This window comes from Enoplosus armatus, chromosome 19 (assembly GCF_043641665.1).
Source record: "Enoplosus armatus isolate fEnoArm2 chromosome 19, fEnoArm2.hap1, whole genome shotgun sequence".
In the NCBI taxonomy this organism is placed as follows: domain Eukaryota; kingdom Metazoa; phylum Chordata; class Actinopteri; order Centrarchiformes; family Enoplosidae; genus Enoplosus; species Enoplosus armatus.
Genome location: NC_092198.1, coordinates 1384965 through 1405934, shown reverse-complemented (window position 1 = coordinate 1405934; position 20970 = coordinate 1384965). Strand labels below are relative to the sequence as shown.

General features: G+C 46.3%; 2 protein-coding genes across 3 annotated transcripts in view; both read left to right on the top strand.

Moving 5' to 3' along the window:
* The window catches only part of mei4 (meiosis-specific, MEI4 homolog (S. cerevisiae)), a 57757-nt gene extending 50367 nt beyond the window's left edge, over positions 1 to 7390 (top strand). The window contains exon 6 of the mRNA XM_070926286.1: positions 7236 to 7390. Coding sequence (XP_070782387.1) covers positions 7236 to 7390 — 155 coding nt within the window. The remainder of the gene's footprint in view (positions 1 to 7235) is intronic.
* Positions 7391 to 12576: 5186 nt separating this feature from the next.
* On the top strand, positions 12577 to 20648 carry LOC139302059 (snake venom 5'-nucleotidase-like). 2 transcript variants are annotated; one of them, XM_070925626.1, is made up of 9 exons: positions 12577 to 13088; positions 14632 to 14854; positions 16066 to 16254; positions 17641 to 17838; positions 17978 to 18132; positions 18362 to 18470; positions 18642 to 18791; positions 19034 to 19234; positions 19318 to 20648. In XM_070925626.1, the coding sequence occupies exons 1-9, from the start codon at positions 12738 to 12740 to the stop codon at positions 19491 to 19493; spliced, it is 1752 nt and encodes a 583-aa protein (XP_070781727.1). In that variant the 5' UTR covers positions 12577 to 12737; the 3' UTR covers positions 19494 to 20648. The 2 variants fall into 2 exon arrangements, with proteins under 2 accessions (XP_070781727.1, XP_070781728.1); XM_070925627.1 differs by lacking the exon at positions 18642 to 18791.
* The last annotated feature ends 322 nt before the right edge of the window (positions 20649 to 20970 follow it).

Here is a 20970-nt window from a genome sequence, read left to right as displayed (position 1 = left end):
GCAGTACTTTGAGAGTTGGAGTTTGTGTTAATGACTGAACATCATTAGAACATTAAGGTACTAAAATCATCTTCTCAGTCTCAGTAAAAACCATCGCAGCGCTGAAGACGACGGAGGTGAAGACGTGAGTGTTGATCCTTTGTTTAGTCTGCGTTTACATGCAGTATATTTAGTACATGGAGTCTCATACGTCGTCTGTATCGTCGTCCTGTATCACATGTTCCTGAGTTATGTGTCAACCACAACAGAAGTTACTGATTACAGTTTCATCAGAGCGGCATCATATTCTTCATAGTCTTGTTAAAACGTGTAAAAACGGCAGCAGGAAGTAGGACGTGTTCGTGGCTTCAAGAGAAAGTCTGGTGATATTTATTATCTTTCCTTCTGGACTTTTACCCAAAGTGCTCATCACTTCTCAGCCCCCCCACTGGGAGGAACCAGGGTTGTCTTGCTGCTCAGACTGAACACCAAATTCATTTTCACCTTTTTTTAAACTTTTAGGCCAACGTGGACAAGAAGGCCTTAAAGTGCTCAGAGAGAAGAAGGAAATGTGATCAAAAGCTACTCACTGGACGCTGAGGTGAGTTTTTCACTTGAAGATGAAGATACCCTCTTGATTTGTCTAATGTCTCATATTAAACTTGTTTTTACACATAACGAAGATGTAATACTCACGAGAGCACCAGGTGTGGATGAATCCACTGCGGAACAAATGCTGTTGGAGTAACGTTGTAAAAATGAAACTACATATTTAAGAGACGTTTTTAAATGTCTTCAGTAGGAGCCAATGGGCTTTGAGCTGAGAGCCACAGACAGGAAGTCAGGAAGTACTGAGAGTTAAAGTGCAGCGTAGTAAATAAATGCAGCCTCTGTTGTTGGTTTTTAAAACACAGCCTGAGGGAAGTTCTTCTCTCTACAGTTTGTCCTCTTTCAGCTGTTCTGCTCCATCAGTTTGGTTCCTCCAGCAGTCAGCTCCACCTCTCAGACCCCCCTGCCAAACGTCCCTCTTTTTCCAGGTCGAACATTTTGGAAATCTCCGCGTCAGTTATGATGAAAACTGAGACGTTTTCACGACAAGGCTTCTCTGAGAATCGGTCAGTGCGTCCCGTCGTGGATCCCGTTAGCGTTTGTGAGCTCCGGCTTGTTTTCTGTCCTCATGTATGATGGTGGATGGTGAAAATCTACATACAGGAAGTGAAGCTCCGGCAGCGTTTATTCAGTGCCATTAGGGGGCAGCGTGGTTCCAGTGGTGCCAGTTATATCTGGAATTAGGAAGTGTAAATACCTTCAGACTCCCTTCCAGGTCTGGCCTGTGGTAACAGACTCTGTGCTCCATGTGGCTGCTTTCTCTGGAAATAGAGCAGCTGTGGATCTTTTTTTATTTTTCTGTTGACATAAAATGAAATAAAACAAATTACATCATTATATATATTCTAAATCCAAGATTCAAGCCCCAAAAAGGAGCTTTGTGTACAGAAAAAATGGGCTGGTAAGTCTGCCAGTAAGCTGCTGTATGTGACACAGCTGTCATTAAGTCTTTGTTAGACTTCCAAAACCATCCACAACCTCTGCATGCACATTTGGGCCGCATCCAGAATCCTTTCTGCTGGTATCTCATCGGGGGGGGGGGAAACCACATACACTAATTACAGTTTTGATATTTTTAAGTCTGACAGAGGTTTCTATGTGTGGCTGTATTGATTCACACATCAGTCAAACTCAGGAGGTCGCCCACCGCCTCCTCACCGCAGACGTCAAAGCGCTGCTGCTGCTGAGGAAGTTTTTCTTGCTCTTGGAGTCATTACTGTTGACATCTGTTTAGAAAGTGCTTCAATAACTAAAATAAGAATCTGCTGGTCTCCTTACGTTGACCGTTGGGGCCTCCTGGCTCATTCTGTCTGATTATGGATCAGGAACATCATCATTTCTTATCGGGTGTAAAACATTTCTCAGTTGGTCTGAATTGAAATGATTTCAGTCACTAACCTGCAGGCTTGTGCCGGTTGGCCATCGGATCATTTATCGATTGAAGGGATGATCGATGACGGCGATATTAAAGCGATTTGAATTCATTTACTATCTGAACTCTACACTGTAGCTCATACTAAGTCGTAGTGTAACTCCCACATTACATTCAAACCACGAAACAGCAGCAGGAATAAAGAGTTTGAGAGACAGAAATATATTTCTTCTCTCTCGGTCACATGTGGCTGACTGAGGTGAACCAGCACAACTCTCCAGCAGCTTCCGTATCCCAGAGGTCCATATCGGAAAGATGTTGATAAATGTGCTCCGTTCTGCACGATTGTTGTCTGTATCCATGGTTACAGTGTAAACAGGAAGTGCTAGCAGCTAATACAGCATGACTTTATATCGTGCACATTAGCCCTCCGAGCTTCCTGAGAGCCAGGAAGCGAAGCAGAGAGCATGAAGTGCACATCTGCAAAACAGCCATTTATCAGCAGGTCCAGTTTGTGGTTCAAGGACCCAGTGGGTCAAGACTCCACAGGTGGAGGACTATTGCATCTGTCAATGCAGGAGAGGAGCGCGGAGGAAAACATGCAGAGCTGTCCTTCAGTGTGAAGGTCGTGTCAGTCCTCAGAGGGTGAAGGTGGACAGACGCTGGGTGGAAAGCTGTGCTGCACCATGTTTCTAACAAGACAGCACCAGTTGTGGAGTGGAGCTTGTCATTTTAAAGACAGTAGTGTCAGGATCAGTTCATACTGACGGGAGACGGCTGAGTTGCTTTAGTCTTTCAGGCTTCAGTGTGACCTGAAGAGGGCCACGAGAGCGAGTTCAGAGTCAACATGCAGGAGCGTCAGCAGTCGTCCTCTTGTTTTCTGGACATTATTGACGGCGTCTTGTTTACCTGCGGTGCGTCCATCTGGACCGCCGTGTGCTATGGACCCTTATGGAGCCGTCACAGACCACCGGTCTGGACGGCCTGTCATCGGCGGCCGCTGATTGACACAAATACCCACTGAGCTGCCAGGAAATTGCAGTCAGTCAGAGCGTAGCTTCGCTGTTGATCCTGACGAGTGCAGGACGGTCACGTCTTCTCCTGGTGGACCTCCTCTGCTGTCAGCACCCAGTAAAGCAGACAGGAAGTTAGTCCCAGAGGAGGTTTTTACTGCAGTTTGTACTTTGCTCTCAATCTTTGCGCCTGATGTGTAATTAGTGTTAAAGCTGATTAAGAGTTTCAGACCCATTAGAAGCTCTAATCACAACGGTCAAACTCAGGGCTGTGAAATGGCTCTGATACAGTTTGGAGGTCTGACAGGTGTTTGTCACAGTCACAGGTCCTGTTCCAGACCTTTCTTACAGCAGAGCATTTGAGATGCAGGCGTAACTAACAGCATTAAATAGGTGGTGGAATGAGGAAGAAGAGTCGTGTGCACACACCTGTACAGGTGCCCACATGGACTTCTGAGTCTTTCTCCTGTACAAAAGCTTCACTTCCTAAAACACAGTTCTTACAACCCTTCGTCCGACAGAGAGAAGGGACACTTTGTCGTCTTTAAATCATCCTATAATGAGCCATCACGTGACTCTCAGGGTGGACTTCACAGTTAGACATGTGTCTTGAAACAATCTTTTTCTCATGTTTGGAGATTTCATCCCTTTTTCTTCGCGAGCACCGACGTTGGTTGAATTCACCGTCAGAGCACAGCACTGTCTCTGTGGACGTCCATGTTGTGATGAACATTAAATAGAAGAGAGCCGTCGTTAATGTGCTCAAATATAATCCGACTGTTTTCATCCCAACAGACAGAGAGTTTATTCACTTTCGATCAGAAGTCTGCACACTCAAACACTGTTTCGTGTTTGAATAGTTTTGTTAAATGCGGTTCAGCACACGGTGTGTGAAACCCCTCCCTCTCCACTCCCTCTTGGTATTCTGCCGGCGTCCCGGCCGCGGAGGCGGCGCCTGCAGCCTGTTGGCAGGGCAGCGCCGGCTCTCCTGATGAGCGTCTGAACTATGAAGTCGGGGCTAAATCTCCGGCCTCCTCCGCAGGTCGCGGCCCGGCCAGCAGCAGAGTGGAGCGCAGCTGTGAGAGGAAGCAGCGAAAAGACTTTTGAAGTTCACGCCGGCCTTTGAAATGTGGAGGGAATCATTAGGATGTGGTTTCTCAGAGGCTGAGGGGGGCGGCGGGATGATGGAGCTCTGGCTTTATGTCCACCTTGAACTTCATCTCCACCTCTGACCTCTGAGTCGCCCCCTGGGGGGCGTCACGGTCGACTGGGTTTAACTTCAGAATCACTCTGCAGAGAGAAGCTCGCTGTATTTATATTCAAAGGAGTGTTTCAAGTTCTCCTGTTTGTACTCTGACATGTAGGAGAATACTTATATTTATTGAGGACTTTTGTGGCCACACTGTCTGGACCACGTTCAGTGATCCTGGTAACTACGGTGTGCTGACGGTTGTTCACACGAAGGCAAACATTAACTGCAGGTCTGTGTGATGCAGATTTCACCGTGCAGGTAAACAAAGAGTGAGTCTCTTCATAATGTGCTGGAGGACGATCTGATGCGGCCGCGTGCAGAGAGCTGCTTTACTTCCAAAGTGCTGTTTCTGGACGACAGCCACCAGCGGCCGGTCGATAGCTCGATGAGGTTTTACATCCAAAACGCTGTTTAATTTGTGCTCCAAATGCAATCTAAGCTTTCATCAATACTCTGACCTGCAGCTCCCACAACGCTCAGCCCAGAAAGGACCCGAAAACTGAGCCTCGCAGGGAGACAAAAGTACAATAATATCACAAAGTTACTGAGGTGCTGATTCACACGGGACTGAAACAACAGGGAGGCCTTGTCGTTTAGTTTACAAATGAGACGTCCTCTGTAGGTGTAGCAGACGTCTCTCCACTCAAACAGCTCGAATAAAGTCTCATTCAGAAACAGACGACACCTGAAGCTCCTGATGTGTCCACGGTCCCGTTCCCTGATCTCAGACCTGCTTCTGAAGTTAGAAGAGTTTTGTTTGTTTTTTAATTTGTGCTCTGCAGGGATTCATCACAGCTGAGCCGTGCTGCTGCAGCGGTTAGCGAGCTCAGTGTAACAACTGAATTGTTCATTAAAGTTTACGGTTACATACCGAGTTTCGTGCACATGCGAAGAAGGAGGGGGGGGCGAATGTTGGAACTATTGCTGTGCTACAGGCTGTGTGATGATGCGTCTTTAAACAGATGAAAGTAGCTGAAGTGACTCTGCTCCCGCTTCCTTCAGTGTGAACCTATTATAATTATAATTTGATGTTTTGAGTCAAAAAGATGATCCTGTTTTTCTTCATTGTTTCTAGTTTTAAAGTAGATTTGAACTGTTTTGATCCACAAATTGAAACATTACTTCACGTTCAGCGTTTCCAGGTTCCCCTTGTGTTGGTTTCACTTTAAGTAAATATTTAATCAGTTATTGTCTCTGTTATTTAACTTTTAACTGGATCAGCTGTTGCAGCCTGCGGCTTCAGTATGAAAATATTATTGTCTCATATTGTGAGTTTAATTTCTCGTTGATGCATTTCAACAAAAGGTGACAGCGTGCAGGACGGCAGCTCGTCACATGAGATCAGCTCGGTGTGAAAAGTGTCACCTGACCTGCGTCCTAGAATAATGTCCTCCACAGCAGCAACATCGAACAGGACTCGATACGGTGGAAGTGGACTTTTTGAAATCTCGTCGTGTACCTTTGGTCCCCTCCCGAGTTACTTCTCCCAGCGAGTCGTCGCGGCGTCACGAGGCGACTCCCAGCCGCACTTTGCCTTTATTGTTGCTTTGTCCCTGCACTTACCCCACCAACACAAGTCCTTCCACGCTCTTTGTGCTCTGTAATTAAAGTGATTCTGATTCAGAAGCTGCACTTCCCCCATCCATCGCCTGTAATTATTTTTGAAGCCTATTTTAAGTGCAGGGTTATTAATCACGTCATGGTTGAAGTGCCCCTGGGCCTCTAAGCATGCTGGGAGATATTTCCTGCTGTTCGTTTCGAGTCAGCCGTCTGCCTTTTGCTGTGTTGACTGAAGATCAAACCTGTTGAACGCGTTTGCACGAACAGTTTCTGTTTGTACTTTTTCGTCTGCAGCGTCGTTCTGTCGTCTCTCTGCTGTAACGTTCTGCAGCCATCACTGCTTTTCACACCATCTGGTAAAATATATGGGCGGGAAATGAGTCTTCCTCCTCATGTTCATCTAAGAGTCTTCTTCATGTCTGTATCGACTCTTTTAAAGATTGATAATATGAAATATATTCAAAATAAATATTCACATGAATTATTTTAATATACTTATAGAAACAAGCCTGTGCTGAGGTTAAGAGGAGTTGGATAGAGCCAGGCTAGCTGTTTCCCCCTGCTTCCAGTCTTTACGCTAAGCTAAGCTAAGCTAAGCTAGCACGTTCTGCGCCTTCAAAATAAGAGTGTGGCTGTTGTGACGGTGGATTCTCCCGCAGGACGCTGAGTTTCAGTCCAACTGGATCACGACTGCAGCAGCTGGAAGCTCATCAGCTCGAAATGATTTTAGCAAAACCTTTAATGAATTCATCGTTTCCAGCTGCTTCCAGCTGTTTGTCGGCGTCCGCGTCATGTTCATTTATTAAAGTCATTATTTATTATCGCTACATGCTGCCATAGTAATAAATAAATGTCCCTCCTGGTCTCCATCGTACTTTAATACCTTGTAATCATGAAGCAGGTGTTCATTCTGTGTGTTATTACAATAATGAATCTGTTGTGGAGATGATGATGATGATGATGACTGTGTTTCTGTGATGCCTTCAGTTACACGAGCAGAGGAAATTAACATGTTTTAAATTAAAACATGAAAGCTTTTAAAGAACTTAATAAAGTGACGGAAAGAACAAAATGAAGAGGAGCCGAGAAGAAGGAGAACAAACACCTGAAGTCTGTTCTGTCATCAGTTTGATCTCCGTCTGTTTTCTTTCTGTTTCTTGCTGTTGTACTTTGTGTCCCCTCAGCGTTCCCATTACATCCTTCTGATTTATGCATCAAAGCCTCCATCTTTTTCTGAGAATGTCTTCTTCTTCTCTGCTCTGTAAAATGAGGTATAAAGATAAAGGAACGCTGTGTTTCTGGGTCTCTTGTGAGCGGTATCGATTGTGAAGCGGTACACCTGTGGCTGAAAACTACATCAACACGCACTCCATCATCTGTGACATCTTGTTTTGGAGTGAAACCTCCTCCTGGTGTTTCCTCCAGTCTCTCTGTTTGATTTTTCCTTCAGATGTGGACGGGATGACGGATTCAAGTGAAGCTGAGGTTTTGACACCGGGCCGCTCTGACAGGCGGCGCTGCCCTTCAGACAGATCTCGCCTCATCATCGGACCTCCTCCGCTGTTCACTGTGGGAGGCTCGTCGCTGGCAGCTGACGTGGCCTGATGGCCGGAGACGGGATCAATGACGCACATCACAACACGTGGGCGGCGGTGTGGCGGCTCTTTTTCAGGTTTACAGGAGACGGACAGAGGGACTCTCCTCCAGAGGCAGATTTCCATCCAAATGTATGTGAATAGAAAATCAACAGCTGCTGATTCTCCGGTCGCTGCCATTAAACCACCGCAGAAGAAGAAGAGGACGCGACGAGATGACGCCATTAAAAGAGCTCCAGTCGAAGCTCAAACGATGAACGAGTGTGTTGTGAGGAAGGTCACTGCCTCCTCACCCTCGTTTCCAGATCTCCACTTTCAGTCACGGCTTCATTTGTTCGTCAGGTCTGTTTCTGCATTTTGATTTCATCGATTCGCCAACGTTTCCACAAAAACCGGTGGAACCGCACCTCGTAGTGAGTTGGCAGGTTCTCGTGTTCGAGTAACACGGCAATGTGCCGACGCCGGCAGGAAGAAGGAGACTGCTCAACGTCGCAGGTTTAAAACTTTTAAGAAAGAAAATCGTCCTTTGCAAGTGTTTCATGTGGAAGGACTCCGGATGTGTTTCAGTAAGAAAGAAAAACTCCACAGAGCGCCTTTAAATCCCTTTTAAAGGAGTGTGTGTGTGCTTTCTGGATTATCGCATGTTTTAGATTATCTGTTCATCTTTACAGCAGATTTGAAAACCGACTTCTTCTGTTCAGAAAACCAACAGCGGGAAGGAAACAGGAAGGAGGAACGTTTCCAGAACATGGACGTACCAGAGCCGAGTCACCGAAAGTCACATAGAAGTCAGGAGAACATCGGCTGCCTCGGCCGTCCTGCTGACGAGTCCTTGAGGAAGATGCTGAATCTCCAGCGGCTCCCGGGAACGCTGCTGAGCGGGCGACCGTGACCTCCGACCTCCTGCCCCCCCCCCCGGAGATCAGACGAGTCGTCCAGGCGTGAACATCAGCGGCCGTGTCAGCTGCTTCGACTGATCGTCTCATTATCGTCCGGATCGTTAGAAGGTCGGCGGGCTTCATTGATTGGTGGAGATGTTGGCCTGAAGCTCAGCGGCCTGTCATGGGACGCTTCAAAGAGGGAGGGTTTAAATCAAGACGGCCCCGGTGCTCAGCAGCAGCTGCTGACTGAGTGCTCTTGAGCAGGGCAGAGACCTTGACAGCTGATGGTTGACATGAAGTCAGTCAACAGACACTTTTTCTAACCGATCGATCATCTGAAGCCTCATTCAGACTCAGATCTCCTCCTGACGCGACTCATCGGCATCTTAACCACCGCGAGGTCACAGGAAGTGGTTTGTTCAGAGTCAGCGGGACGAGCGAGAGAAGAAGAGGAGTGTTTTCTGGTCTCTCAGGCCTCTTCTGCTCACAGTGAATCTATTTCACCTTTTAACGTTATGAGAGAGTGAGTTATCTGACGTTGGGTTACTGTTGTAAAGATGTTTGTTCATCCATCCGTGCAGCTTTTTATCCTCTTCTGCATTCAGGGCAGACTTGATTGTTTCGACCTCGGAAGATCGCCGCTGAGACTTTTACGTAAAAGGATTCAAGCGTGAGGCCGACGTGTTAAACTGCCGTCAGATTAACAGAAACGCGTCCTTGAATGACAAAAAGCACTTTGACAGAGCGATGAAGCGTTGTTATTACACCTGTTCAGCTGGGTCCGGATCTGGTGACAAAGGCCGTGATTCACTCGTCTTCATCAAACCGCTCAGTTCTGTGTGGAAGCATCTGCACTTGTTGTTTCTCAGATTTCTCCCTTTCATTTGTCTGTTGGTGGTCAGTCGATTACATTTTGACTCCACACAAACAAAAAGGTGAAACGAGTCCACAGAGACGACACCAGATCCTCCGTCACCTTCGCCTCGCAGGCTGTCACTGTGTGGAGGACGGAGGCGTTTCATTGCTCCATCCTCCTCCTCCAGATCCACTGGGCGCTCTGCGGAGGGCCGCCGTCATCCATCAGCTGGAGTAAGAAGAGCTGAGAAAAGGCTGCGTCACTCTGCTGCTCCTCATGAGAACACACCTTCTTCACGTCAAGCTCACAGAGAAATGTAACGTGGAGGAGAGCGTGTATTATTCTGCCCTGACGTGTTGTGTCGACTCCTCTGGGGATTCGTTTCTTGCACTCTACTGCCCTCCTGAGACAGAGAGTCCTGTATTTAATAGAACCTGAAGCCTCCAGCAAAATGCTGCTAAATCTTCCCCGAGGCTGGTGAATGGCTGTGAGGCAGGTGTGGTTCAAGACTGGAGTCAGAGAACACGTCGCCTGGCGTGTTCAGACCATTTAAACAGCTGCTGGGATGACAGAAGCCAGCCTCTTTGGTAGATGCTGTTCAGTAGAAAGCGTTTCTGATGACCACACGTGAGTCAAAGCAAAAACATTTCTTAAATCAGGCTTCATGGCCGCATTTTAAAACTGCTTATCACGAACCAGCAGCAGCATCTTCTCCCACTGTAGAAATCATGCAAAGATCACTGAGGTTATTCTAACACATCATGGGCCACATTCACAATCAGCTGAGTTCATTTCCTGCAGTCTGCTGCCCTCTACTGACACGATGACTCGCAGTGTAATAAGAAGCACTGGGGAGGGAAAGTACCAGCTGAACGCTGCTAAATGAAGCTGAAGCTGAGGAGTCTGTGTTGGCAGGAGGCGAGGAGGAGGAGGAGGAGGAGGAGGAGAGCTGCCGTGAGAGACTTTATGTTTAGTGTTAACTCACTTTTTAATATTCTTTAAATATTATTTCTTATTCTACCACATGAGGTGGGGGTGCAACAGCTTCTTCAGAGAGCTGACTAATAATATCTGATGAATTATTATTATTATCTGATTAAATGACATTTTGAGTGAATGAGTTTTACTGGACATTAACTTCTTCATCATTTTCTTTTCTTTGCTGTAGGAAGAAGACTGAGGTAGTAAATGTGTTATAGTGTTTTATCTGCAGAGTTGACGTCCGGCGTGTTGAGCTGCCATCAGACGAACATGCAGACGCTGCAGGTCGCAGTGCATCATTCAAAGAGACTCGCTTCAGGCTTCAGATGCTTTGGATTTTGTTATTAGAAAGAAATTCCCTCCTTGTATATTTTCCACTGAAGTGAAGCTGTTTTCACTGCCTTTATATGAATCCAGCACTTCCATGTTATTAATGGACTGACATGCAACACCTGCTACATGTCCGTCTGTCCTAGGACAAGGATCCATCTCCTGATGCTCTTCCTCCCAGTCTGTGTCTGGATGAGGCTGTAAGGACGGACTTCAACCCTCTGAGACAACTTCAATAAATAAACTTGACTTGACGTTACTGTACCTGACTGTACCAGACTACACCAGACTACACCAGACTGTACCGGACTGTACCGGACTGTACCAGACTACACCAGACTGTACCAGACTACACCGGACTGTACCAGACTGCACCGGACTGTACCGGACTGTACCAGACTACACCGGACTGTACCGGACTGTACCAGACTACACCAGACTGTACCAGACTACACCAGACTGCACCAGACTGTACCGGACTGTACCAGACTACACCAGACTGTACCAGACTACACCGGACTGTACCGGACTGTACCAGACTGCGGTTCTGCTCTGAAGGCTGAAACCAGGAGACGGCCTGCAGCCAGCCTCCATGATGACGACCCTGAACGAGTACTCTGCAGCCGAGAGGGTCTCTGACATGTCAACATGTCGGCTACAGAGTCCTGCAGTCAGGACTCGTCATCAAATATCACTCCCTGACCTTAGATCAGTCTCAGTGACACTTTGTTATTGGTGCTATCGATCCTCTGACTTTTCATCTAGCGCCACCAGCAGGTCAGCGTGTTAAACAGCTGCAGAACTACAGACACGCAGCCTCAGCTGGAGTCTGTGACTCTGTGATTATCACACGTCAGCTGTGAGAGCCGAGAGTCGTCCGACCTGAACCAGAACACGAGTCTTCAGCTTAATGAAAGAGGCCCGCGGACAGAGAACGTTCACACAGCTCACACAACGTTCACACAGCGTTCAGACAGCGTTCACACAGCGTTCACACAACGTTCACACAGCGTTCAGACAACGTACACACAGCGTTCAGACAGCGTTCACACAACGTTCACACAGCGTTCACACAGCGTTCACACAACGTTCACACAGCGTTCACACAACGTTCAGACAACGTTCACACAGCGTTCACACAACGTTCACACAGCGTTCAGACAACGTTCACACAGCGTTCACACAACGTTCACACAGCGTTCACACAGCGTTCAGACATCGTTCACACAGCGTTCACACAACGTACACACAGCGTTCAGACAACGTTCAGACAGCGTTCACACAACGTACACAGCGTTCACACAGCGTTCAGACAACGTTCACACAGCGTTCACACAACGTACACACAGCGTTCAGACAACGTTCAGACAGCGTTCACACAACGTACACACAGCGTTCACACAGCGTTCAGACAGCGTTCAGACAACGTTCACACAACGTTCACACAGCGTTCACAACGTTCACACAACGTTCAGACAACGTTCACACAACGTTCACACAGCTCATACAACGTTCACACAACGGAGATGAAGAGTGTAGTGAGTTCTCCTCTTCATCATGATGTGATGCAGCGATGATGACGTGACGTTCTCCTCTTCATCATGATGAAGGAGCTCACTGCTGTGTGGTTGGCTGCCAGGCTTTAACAAGGTGAGTCAGCCTGTCAGGTTTCCTTTCATTGATTCACTCATTCAAGTTGAAACCTGTCGGTGACGTCACCCCCCCCAGTGAACACCAGGTGTAAACTGCCAGCAGGGTCTCCCACACTCACCAGTTCAGGGGCTTTTAATTATGTTGAGTCATGTTTATGGTTTTGTAAGAAAACGTTACTCAGCTGTTTGTTCTATTTTAATACTCAGTGAATATTCATATAATAACACATAAGACGAGGAGCTGAGCAGGAGGTTGTTGCCCCCCCCCCCCCGCAGACACTCTGAGTGAATGACTTTCTGTCTCTTTGTGGTTCATGTGAAGAACTTTGGATTCTCAGATGAACTGAGAGGGAAACAATCTGCGGGGGGAGACGTCTGAGAGGACGAGGCGGATCATAACAACCCACTCCTCCGTGGTGTCCTCCTCTTCCTCTTCCTCCTCCTCCTCCTCCTCCCCAGGGCGTCTCGTGCCTCTCTCTCAGTCGGACCGGCACGCGGCTTCAGCTGGGTCTCGTTCCATTCCTAAGAGAGACGGTTTGTAGATTATAGAGTGAGACCTCAGACCAGTAGAGAGGCGGGAGAGAGACATGTGAGACGGATCAGACCCCGTCCCGGTTTCCTCCTCCAGTGTTTTTGCGCGCGGCGGACCGCGCAGAGATGGCCGCGGTGCGCCCGGAGCGGAGCGCCCTGCCGCGGCTCTGCTTCCTCCTCCTCCTCCTCCTCCTCCTGCTGGGGGTCTCGGCGGCCTTTGACCTGGTTCTCCTCCACACCAACGACGTGCACGCGCGAGTGGAGGAGACCAGCAAGCACTCCGGGAAATGCGGCGGCAGGGGCGGGTGTTTCGCCGGGGTCGCCCGGAGAGCCACGATGATCCAGAGGATCCGCAGCTCCGAGAGCAACGTGCTGCTGCTGGACGCCGGAGACCAGTTCCAGGGGACCGTGTGGTTCAACTACTACAAGGGGGCCGAGGCTGCACATTTTATGAACAAGCTGCGTTATGATGCCATGGTGAGAAACACAGATCTCTGATCAGATTCGACCTCTGACAAGACCCGGAGATATATAATAATAATAATAATAATAAGTATTATTACTTTATTCCAGTCCCACTGTAACATCATCACCATGATATTTTACAGTATTCAGGTAAAGGTACAAATATTCTATTAGTCCTAAAGTCAAAACTAAAAGTACAGAAGAAGAAAGGTGAACTGTCAGTAAAGAGGCCAATAGGAGCAGTTTGATATTAGCATATATCTCCTGTAGTGATCAATAATATTCCTGCTCACATGGTTTCTCTTCTTCTCTGCCGTTAACGTTCATTCATATTAAGACTGTTGTATTTGTCTTTTGGCGCTTGGTTGGTTTATTTGTTGTCCCACAAAGAAGAACTAACTTTCAGAAGGATAAAAAACAAACCGTGTTCGTCTGTAGGAGGCTGGTCGTCATGGTGATTTAATGATGACAAATGTCAGTAAAACCACCGCAGATAAAAGCAGAAGGGTCTCAGATGAATGAGACTTTCCTCTGTGACAAGCTGAAGCTGATTTATTGATCCAGGCCTAAAAGCCTCCGTCCGTTTAATTAGCTTAATAGCAGCAACTCGTTTTAATGGATCCTTTTAATCTGCATCAGGATTAGAGACGAGACTTCAGACTGTCTTTAGCTCTGGATGGAGGATGGATCCTCCACAATGAGACGTTTGTGTAGAAAGTGGCCCGTGTACGGTGGCCACGAGAGTTCAAACGCATTGCAACTATAGAAAAGCAAATGAGGAAAAGGTCTTCACCACTTTGACAACATCTGGGCACACGAGCACATTAAGAATTTCATTTGAAAACATAAAGAAATGTAGAAATGTTGTTTCCACAGTATAAGCTTCATTTATCTTTGACAGAGTAAACAAGTCATAAACAACGTCTGGAGTCACTTTTTCTTAACTTTCCTGTCGGATGTCAACATCCCTCTTCAGCAGGGAAACAGTTCAGTTTCCCGTCGCTGGATATGATTTATATTCTTTCTCTAGTTTGGTTATTCAGAAAGCTCCAGAGTTGAACTAAACTAAGACTAACATGCTCAGTGTTGTTGGGATCAGAAATCTCTCAGCTCAGTGAGGTCAAAGGTCAGCGTCTGGCCGACATCGGTGTTCTGAAGTCTTCTGAATCGAAGCGGAAAAACAGAATAGCATCGCTAACAACGTTCTGCTAACCCTGTAACAAAAATTTTTTTTTTCACAATAAAAGCCCGCTGGTTCGCCGGTGGAAAGCTTTTATTGCAGTGAGAGCAGGACGTGTGTGTTTAGCTGAAGCATGAACAGTATGTAGGAGGTCAACACAGTGTGAGCATGAACATCAAGAAAACCAGTTACAACTACCAATCAGAGTGCTTGAATATAATATTTTGCATTCCTCAGAAGAAATGAGAGATTTCGATATTAAAACTCATCTGCAGAATCTACAGAAACTGGTCTGAGAGTCTGCGTGGGACTGAAACCAGAACATCTGAATGTCTTTCTGCAGTTCTCTGTTTGACTTTCCTTTGTGGTTTTCAGGCTTTTGGAAATCATGAGTTTGATAACGGAGTGGAAGGACTCATGAAGCCCTTCATGGAGGAGATCAGGTGTCCCGTTCTCAGCGCAAACATCAAACCAGACCAAACTCTGGCCCAGACGTTTGGCAAGTCTTATCTACCTTACAAGATATTAACCGTTGGCAGTGAGAAGGTGGGCGTGGTGGGATACACGTCACGGGAAACTCCGGCTCTGTCCAAACCCGGTGAGTGGACCCGGATCTGGATGATTCTCATTGTTTTACGGCTCGTCTGAAGACCTCCACGCTGTTAAACTCACACAGTTTCCTCTCCAACTGTTTCTAAAACTAAAAGTAAAAGATGCATTAATGTGTTAATATACTGCTGGGTAGCTTCACTTTGAATACTTTTGTTTAATTAATCTGAATCTGCAAAGTAAGTTGTCAGATAAATGTAGTGAAGTAGAAGTAGAGAGTAGCAGGAAGTGGAAATACTGCACGCTTGTTTCTGAAGTCATGAAGCAGATTCATCAAGCAGGAGGTCAAGCAGGTGGTGTGAGGAGGTGATAATAACGTTGTCTGACACCTGAACAGCGTTTAACACCTTTAGAGCCTCATCAGGCAGCAGAAACAGTAGCTGCTGCGATGTGTTCGATGCTATTTAGGAGCACAGGAAGTTTCAGTGAAGGTCAAAGGTGACAGTTAGTGGAAACAGTAACAACACGTTGACACCAGCAGGAAGTCCATCAGTCATGTTTGGGCCGACGGGGTGACGGCTGAGCTAACAGCTACGACGGACGTTTGTACACAAATGTATAAAAGCTCTAAAGGATTTCGTGGGGAAGGACTCACCACAGGAAGGCTCAGGCAGGTATTGATCCATTAGACAACGTCTGATTGGCCAGATATCGATCCTTAGGATGAGCTCGGGACATTATTTTGTACATAAATGATATATTCATTAAGGTTTCCAAAATATTAGATATCATTTTATTTGCAGATGATACCGTTTTATTTAGCTGTGGTAAGAATCTGAAAGAACTTTTGGATATTGTGGACAAAGAATTGAAAGTTTTTTGATGTTAACAGACTTGCTGATTGTGATAAGATAATAAAGTATGTAAACATGTAAATTATGTCAAAGCAAAAATGTCGGAATACTGTTATTATACTCTATACTGTTGACTTACTGTATACTGCGCACTGTATTAGTGTTGAAGTGTGATGAAATACATAAAACAAGAGACCATAAGAAGTAAGAAAACTACTTCTCAGAACCAACAAACCTGCAGTTCATTAAACTAAAGGCTCCAAAATTCAGACACTGGAGATTTCAAAAGTTATCTAAAAACAAAGGGTCAGGACTGAAAATGTGAAAATAATTGAATAGATTTGTGTTTGTTGCCTGTGCAGTTGAACAGATGTTGTGTTTCTCACCCGTCCTGGTTGCCGTTCAGGACCTCACCTGCGCTTCGAGGACGAGCTGAGCGCCCTGCAGCTGCAGGTGAACAAGCTGCAGACGCTGGGGGTCAATAAGATCATCGCTCTGGGTCACTCCGGCTTCACTGTGGATCGGGAGATCGCCAAGAGGGTCCGCGGGGTGGACGTCGTCATCGGAGGACACACCAACACTTTCCTCTTCACAGGTAGGCAGGAGAACCCAGCTGTTCACATCTGTCGTGTCTTTGTTCTACTATGAATTACAACTAGGAGACAACATGGACGTTACGGCCTGCGGACATTCAGTTCGTCAGATTATAACTTAACATCTTCACGTGTTTTTCAAAGAGCAGAAAGTGTCCGTTTGTCCTGCACGTTGTTTCATTTCACCCTCCTGCAGAGTCTGAACGCTCTGTGAGTCTTCGTACTCGTGGTTCCCTCCAGAGTAAACACGCTGTCGACGCGACTGTGGTCTCCATAAATAACTAAAAACTAGTGTTTTATATCAACAGTGGCTGAGCAGGCAGAGGAAGTGGGTGTCTGGTTTGGACCTCAGGCCACAGAAACTCCTTGTTTGGACTTCTTGAAGCTGACAGTGATGCATTCAAGACCCGATGTGTCCAGATGTGTGCGTTAAAATTCAGTTTAACCTACAGACAGAAGGCAGAAACATGGACTTCAGAGATCTTTAATAGTCTTTTCTCATTTGCTGCTGTCCCTTTTCTTACATTCTGACAAGCTGAATGTCTGTTAGTTATTTAAAGACGCATTTTTCACAGGTTTTATAGATAATGATTAAACAAATAATCATCAGCTCTTGTCAACACGTCTCAGAGCACACCGTTAGTCAACAAGAAGACAACAGGCAGTTATTTAAAGGACTGAATGAAGCCGCAGCGTCTGAACAAAGTGTTGTCAACGCACATTAATACCTGGGCCTGAACACACCGCAGCCTTTAATAGCAGATGACTCCCAGACGGAGACCAGACCAGGATTTCTTGTTTGAAAGAGATTTTCTAAACCAGCAGTGAGCAGCACACACACACACACACACACAGTAGCTGACATGTTGTGGAGGACTAAAGAAGTGTGTTCAGAAACACGTTTTAGTGCCAGAAAATCATTTCCTTCACTTGTTCTCGTCTGTGTGACGTTAAGCTCCTCACAGTCGACTCATCAGATTAAAGTGATTTCGTCGCCGTCAGTCGGAGGTGAGTCACTGTGGAAGTGTGTTGTTGTTGTGAAGCAGACATTTAACGATGTGTTCAAAGACTCCCTTGAAGTGATGAAAACATGGGCTTCATGGGTCTGTTGTAAGTATGAGCTGCGATGCGAGTGGTGCTTCACCGATCAGTCCACTTAGTTTTACTGATTATTGACGAGCAGACGAAGAAGAAAAGATATAGCCGAGGTGTTGGCTCAATGCAATGAACATTTTCTGACGTGTTATAGATTAAACGATTGAGCAGGTTAATCTACAATGAGCATTCCTCCCTACTGTAGTATTATTGGACAGATAGTTTTCATCAGAGAAACCTGCGTGACTTTACAGTCGGTTCTAAATCTGCAAATCTTTCCTTCTGTTTTTCAGGACCGCCTCCTTCCTCTGAGGTCCCGGCGGGTCTTTATCCCTTCATGGTGAAATCAGACGACGGGCGGCAGGTTCCTGTCGTCCAGGCCTACGCCTTTGGAAAATATCTGGGTTATCTGAAGGTGACCTTTGACGAGGCTGGAAATGTAGTGAAGTCCACAGGAAACCCCATCCTGCTGGACAGCAGCGTGCCACAGGGTGAGGACAACTGGACTAATCCTCCTCCGCGTTTTTCATTCTACAGCATCAAAATAGCTGCAGCACAACATGTAACACAGACTTATCATGATATAACGCTGAGTTATTACCTCCTACTGAAACTGAATGTCCTCTCCAGATCCTGAAATTCTTGCCGACGTGGAGGAATGGAAAAAGAATCTGGCCAATTACTCGTCTCGGGTGGTGGGAAAGACTCTGGTCTTCCTGAACGGGACCACTGAAGAATGCCGATTTCGGGAATGCAACCTGGGAAACCTGATCTGTGATGCCATGGTGAGTCTTTAACTCCATCTAAATGGTCTAAAACAACTGGACTGAGACCCGCCTGGGGACGAGGGTCTCTTCTGGTGCAAAGCAGAACAACCACGGGGATTCTGTCAAGGACCCGATCTCAACCTGTGTACGCGCTGTATATATTTATACAAGGTCGCTTCATATAGCTCATGTTCCCTTACAAACACGGCAGATAAAAATAAAGCCCATTCTGCTCTCCTTTATCCAGATCGACAACAACATCCGACTCCCGGACGACGTCCAGTGGAACCACGTCAGCGCCTGCGTCTTCAACGGAGGAGGCGTCCGCACGTCTATTGACGAACACACCAGGAACGGTTCGTCTCTGATTTCCGTGGAGGCGATTTAAAGCCAGAGCAGAATCTCACATTCAGAGCCGGGAAACAGATGACTCTGAGGAAAAGGATCACTGGGTGTTTTCTGTAAAACAATTAGTGCTGAAGGTTTTGTCGGAAGAAGCTGAAACAGCGTTGATGTGTCGCCTGTAGGTTCGATCACCATGGAGGACCTGATCTCCGTCTTACCTTTCGGAGGAACCATCGACCTGGTGCAGCTGAAGGGCTCCACGCTGAGGAAAGCTTTCGAACACTCGGTGAAACGATACGGCCAGAGCAGCGGAGAGTTCCTCCAAGTGTCCGGTACCTTTATTTGTCCGTCATTTCCGTCTGTATATATATCGTATCGTCTTTGGGATGTTAGGACACTGAAGTGCTGAGGTCACATGACTACTGTGAGTTTTAACTGTCTGGTTCATTTGCCATTAAAACATCTGGACCTGTCAAAGAGACAGAACCAGGCTAGCGGTCTCTAGACAACACACCTGAGCTTTGGTCCGTGTCTCGATGAGTCGGACTCATGATGTCTCCGTGTCCTCCGACAGGATTTCATGTAGAGTTTGATGTCTCCGGACCTCCGGGGAATCGCGTGAAGAGCCTCAGCATCCTCTGCACAAAATGTCGAGTTCCTCTCTACGAACCCGTTGACGACGAGACGGTTTACAAAGTGGTGCTGCCGTCCTACATGGTGACGGGCGGAGACGGATTCTCCATGATCCCGGACGAGATGCTGAAACACGACAGCGGTGAGATGTTTGTTTTGTTTTATTGTAACCTGCTCGTCGTAGCTGATGTGGAGACGTGACGTTTTCTTTGTCTTTCCTTCCAGGTGATTTGGACATTTCGGTCATCTCGAACTACATCACGCAAAGAAAGAAAGTTTATCCGTCTGTCGAAGGACGCGTCAAGATCTACAACTCAGCTTCTGGACTGCGGGGACAAACTGCTCCCCTGGTTTTACTGGTTTCACTGGGGCTGCTTTGGACTCTGTGTGGGAGCATGTAAGGCTGACTTTACCCAGAAACACAAGAGGACAGAAAAAGGTTTTTAACCAGACTGCACGTGAACTTGAAGAATCGTGCGGGACTGAAAAATATCAGAAATATCATTTCACTTTACTTTTAATTCTATCTTAAGTATTTTAAAACAGAAGGAAAGCTCGAGTAGCCAAGTTCTCTCAAACAATCCTGTTGGGAGTGTCTTGAAACTCCATGTGGACTGAGTTTGGACAAAACAGCAAAGGCGACTTAAAAGCTGCAGTTCCTGCTTCAAAGAAACAGACGGACTATTGAGTTGAGCGGAAATCCCCGAACTTCTTCACTACTTCACACGTTTCTTTGGTGGCAGTTTGAAAAGTCTCGATGCGTCATGAAGGTATTGGGCCTTTGAGAGGCTCCGCACTCTTTGCCCATTTGTAATGTTAAACATTGTTTGGCTCCAGTAACTGACGAGACGCCGGCCGCAGCATTTTCAACATTTGAATTTGTCCAATACTTATTCGTCCAAAACGAATGACATTCCAGCCTCAGCTGTTTACTGCTAATAAGCTAAACAAAGTTGGTCAACAGAGTGTAGACGTTGTGAGGATGTTAGCATGCTAATGTTAGCATTTATCTCAAAGCACCGCTGCGTCAGTACATCGTCACAGAGCTGTAGACTCAGCATAGTGTATTAACTGAACGCTGCCTCCATTTTACTTCTAATTACCGCCAAATTACACACAATCACAACAGAGTAGACGGGAATGACTCTCAGATGTTTGTCTGTGGTCGTATAAACAGTCTTCAAACTTAATTGTATGTTGGGTTTTTGGAAACTTTTAGTCTCAGACATCAACAAAACTACAACCTCATCAGTTTTAGATTTCAGTTTGTTCTCATAATAATAATGTGTACATAGAAAAAGTCACTAAAACGTGAGACAGAAATAGTTGCTACACGTTTGCTAAAGGTTTGTACACGTGCCATGGAAAACATGACATTAACGAAAGATAAATATTTATTAGTTTTATGAACAGTATGTCTGGTTCTTTAACACCGAGCTGGCTCCATGTTTACACAATGTTCCAGTGTGACTGTAGTTTCTGTTACATAAGAATGATCTCACCGGAGATGTTTGCTTATGAATATTATTCTGTGCCAGTAAATATCATGAGCCAAATGCTGCTTCATGTCTGAGTTACTTTCAGTAACGATGTCCAGCTGCGACTGCGAGCTCCAGTTCTTTTTCTCTGGTTTTGTTCACGTGAAGCTTCGTGAAACTTGATTCGCACGAATATCTTGCACGTTAATTTGGACTTGTTGTGGAAATAACTTCACGGGAAACTTGATATCTGAGAGGTGAGAAAGACTCAAACAGAGGCTGCTCTTCTGTCTGTAACATCCAGAGCTGCTCTGTGAACAAGGCGTCCTCTGTGTGAGGCATCTCCCAAACAACGCTGGCTGCATGTTAATGCTCGGGGACTCCTTATTAATCAGTTCAC

Excerpts from the sequence above, each read along its gene's own strand:
- LOC139302059 (XM_070925626.1), top strand. The coding sequence starts at position 12,738 with ATGGCCGCGGTGCGCCCGGAGCGGAGCGCCCTGCCGCGGCTCTGCTTC. Across the intron at positions 18,133-18,361 it reads ACCTGATCTGTGATGCCATG|ATCGACAACAACATCCGACT; the intron begins GTGAGTCTTTAA and ends TCCTTTATCCAG. Across the intron at positions 19,235-19,317 it reads GATGCTGAAACACGACAGCG|GTGATTTGGACATTTCGGTC; the intron begins GTGAGATGTTTG and ends CTTTCCTTCCAG.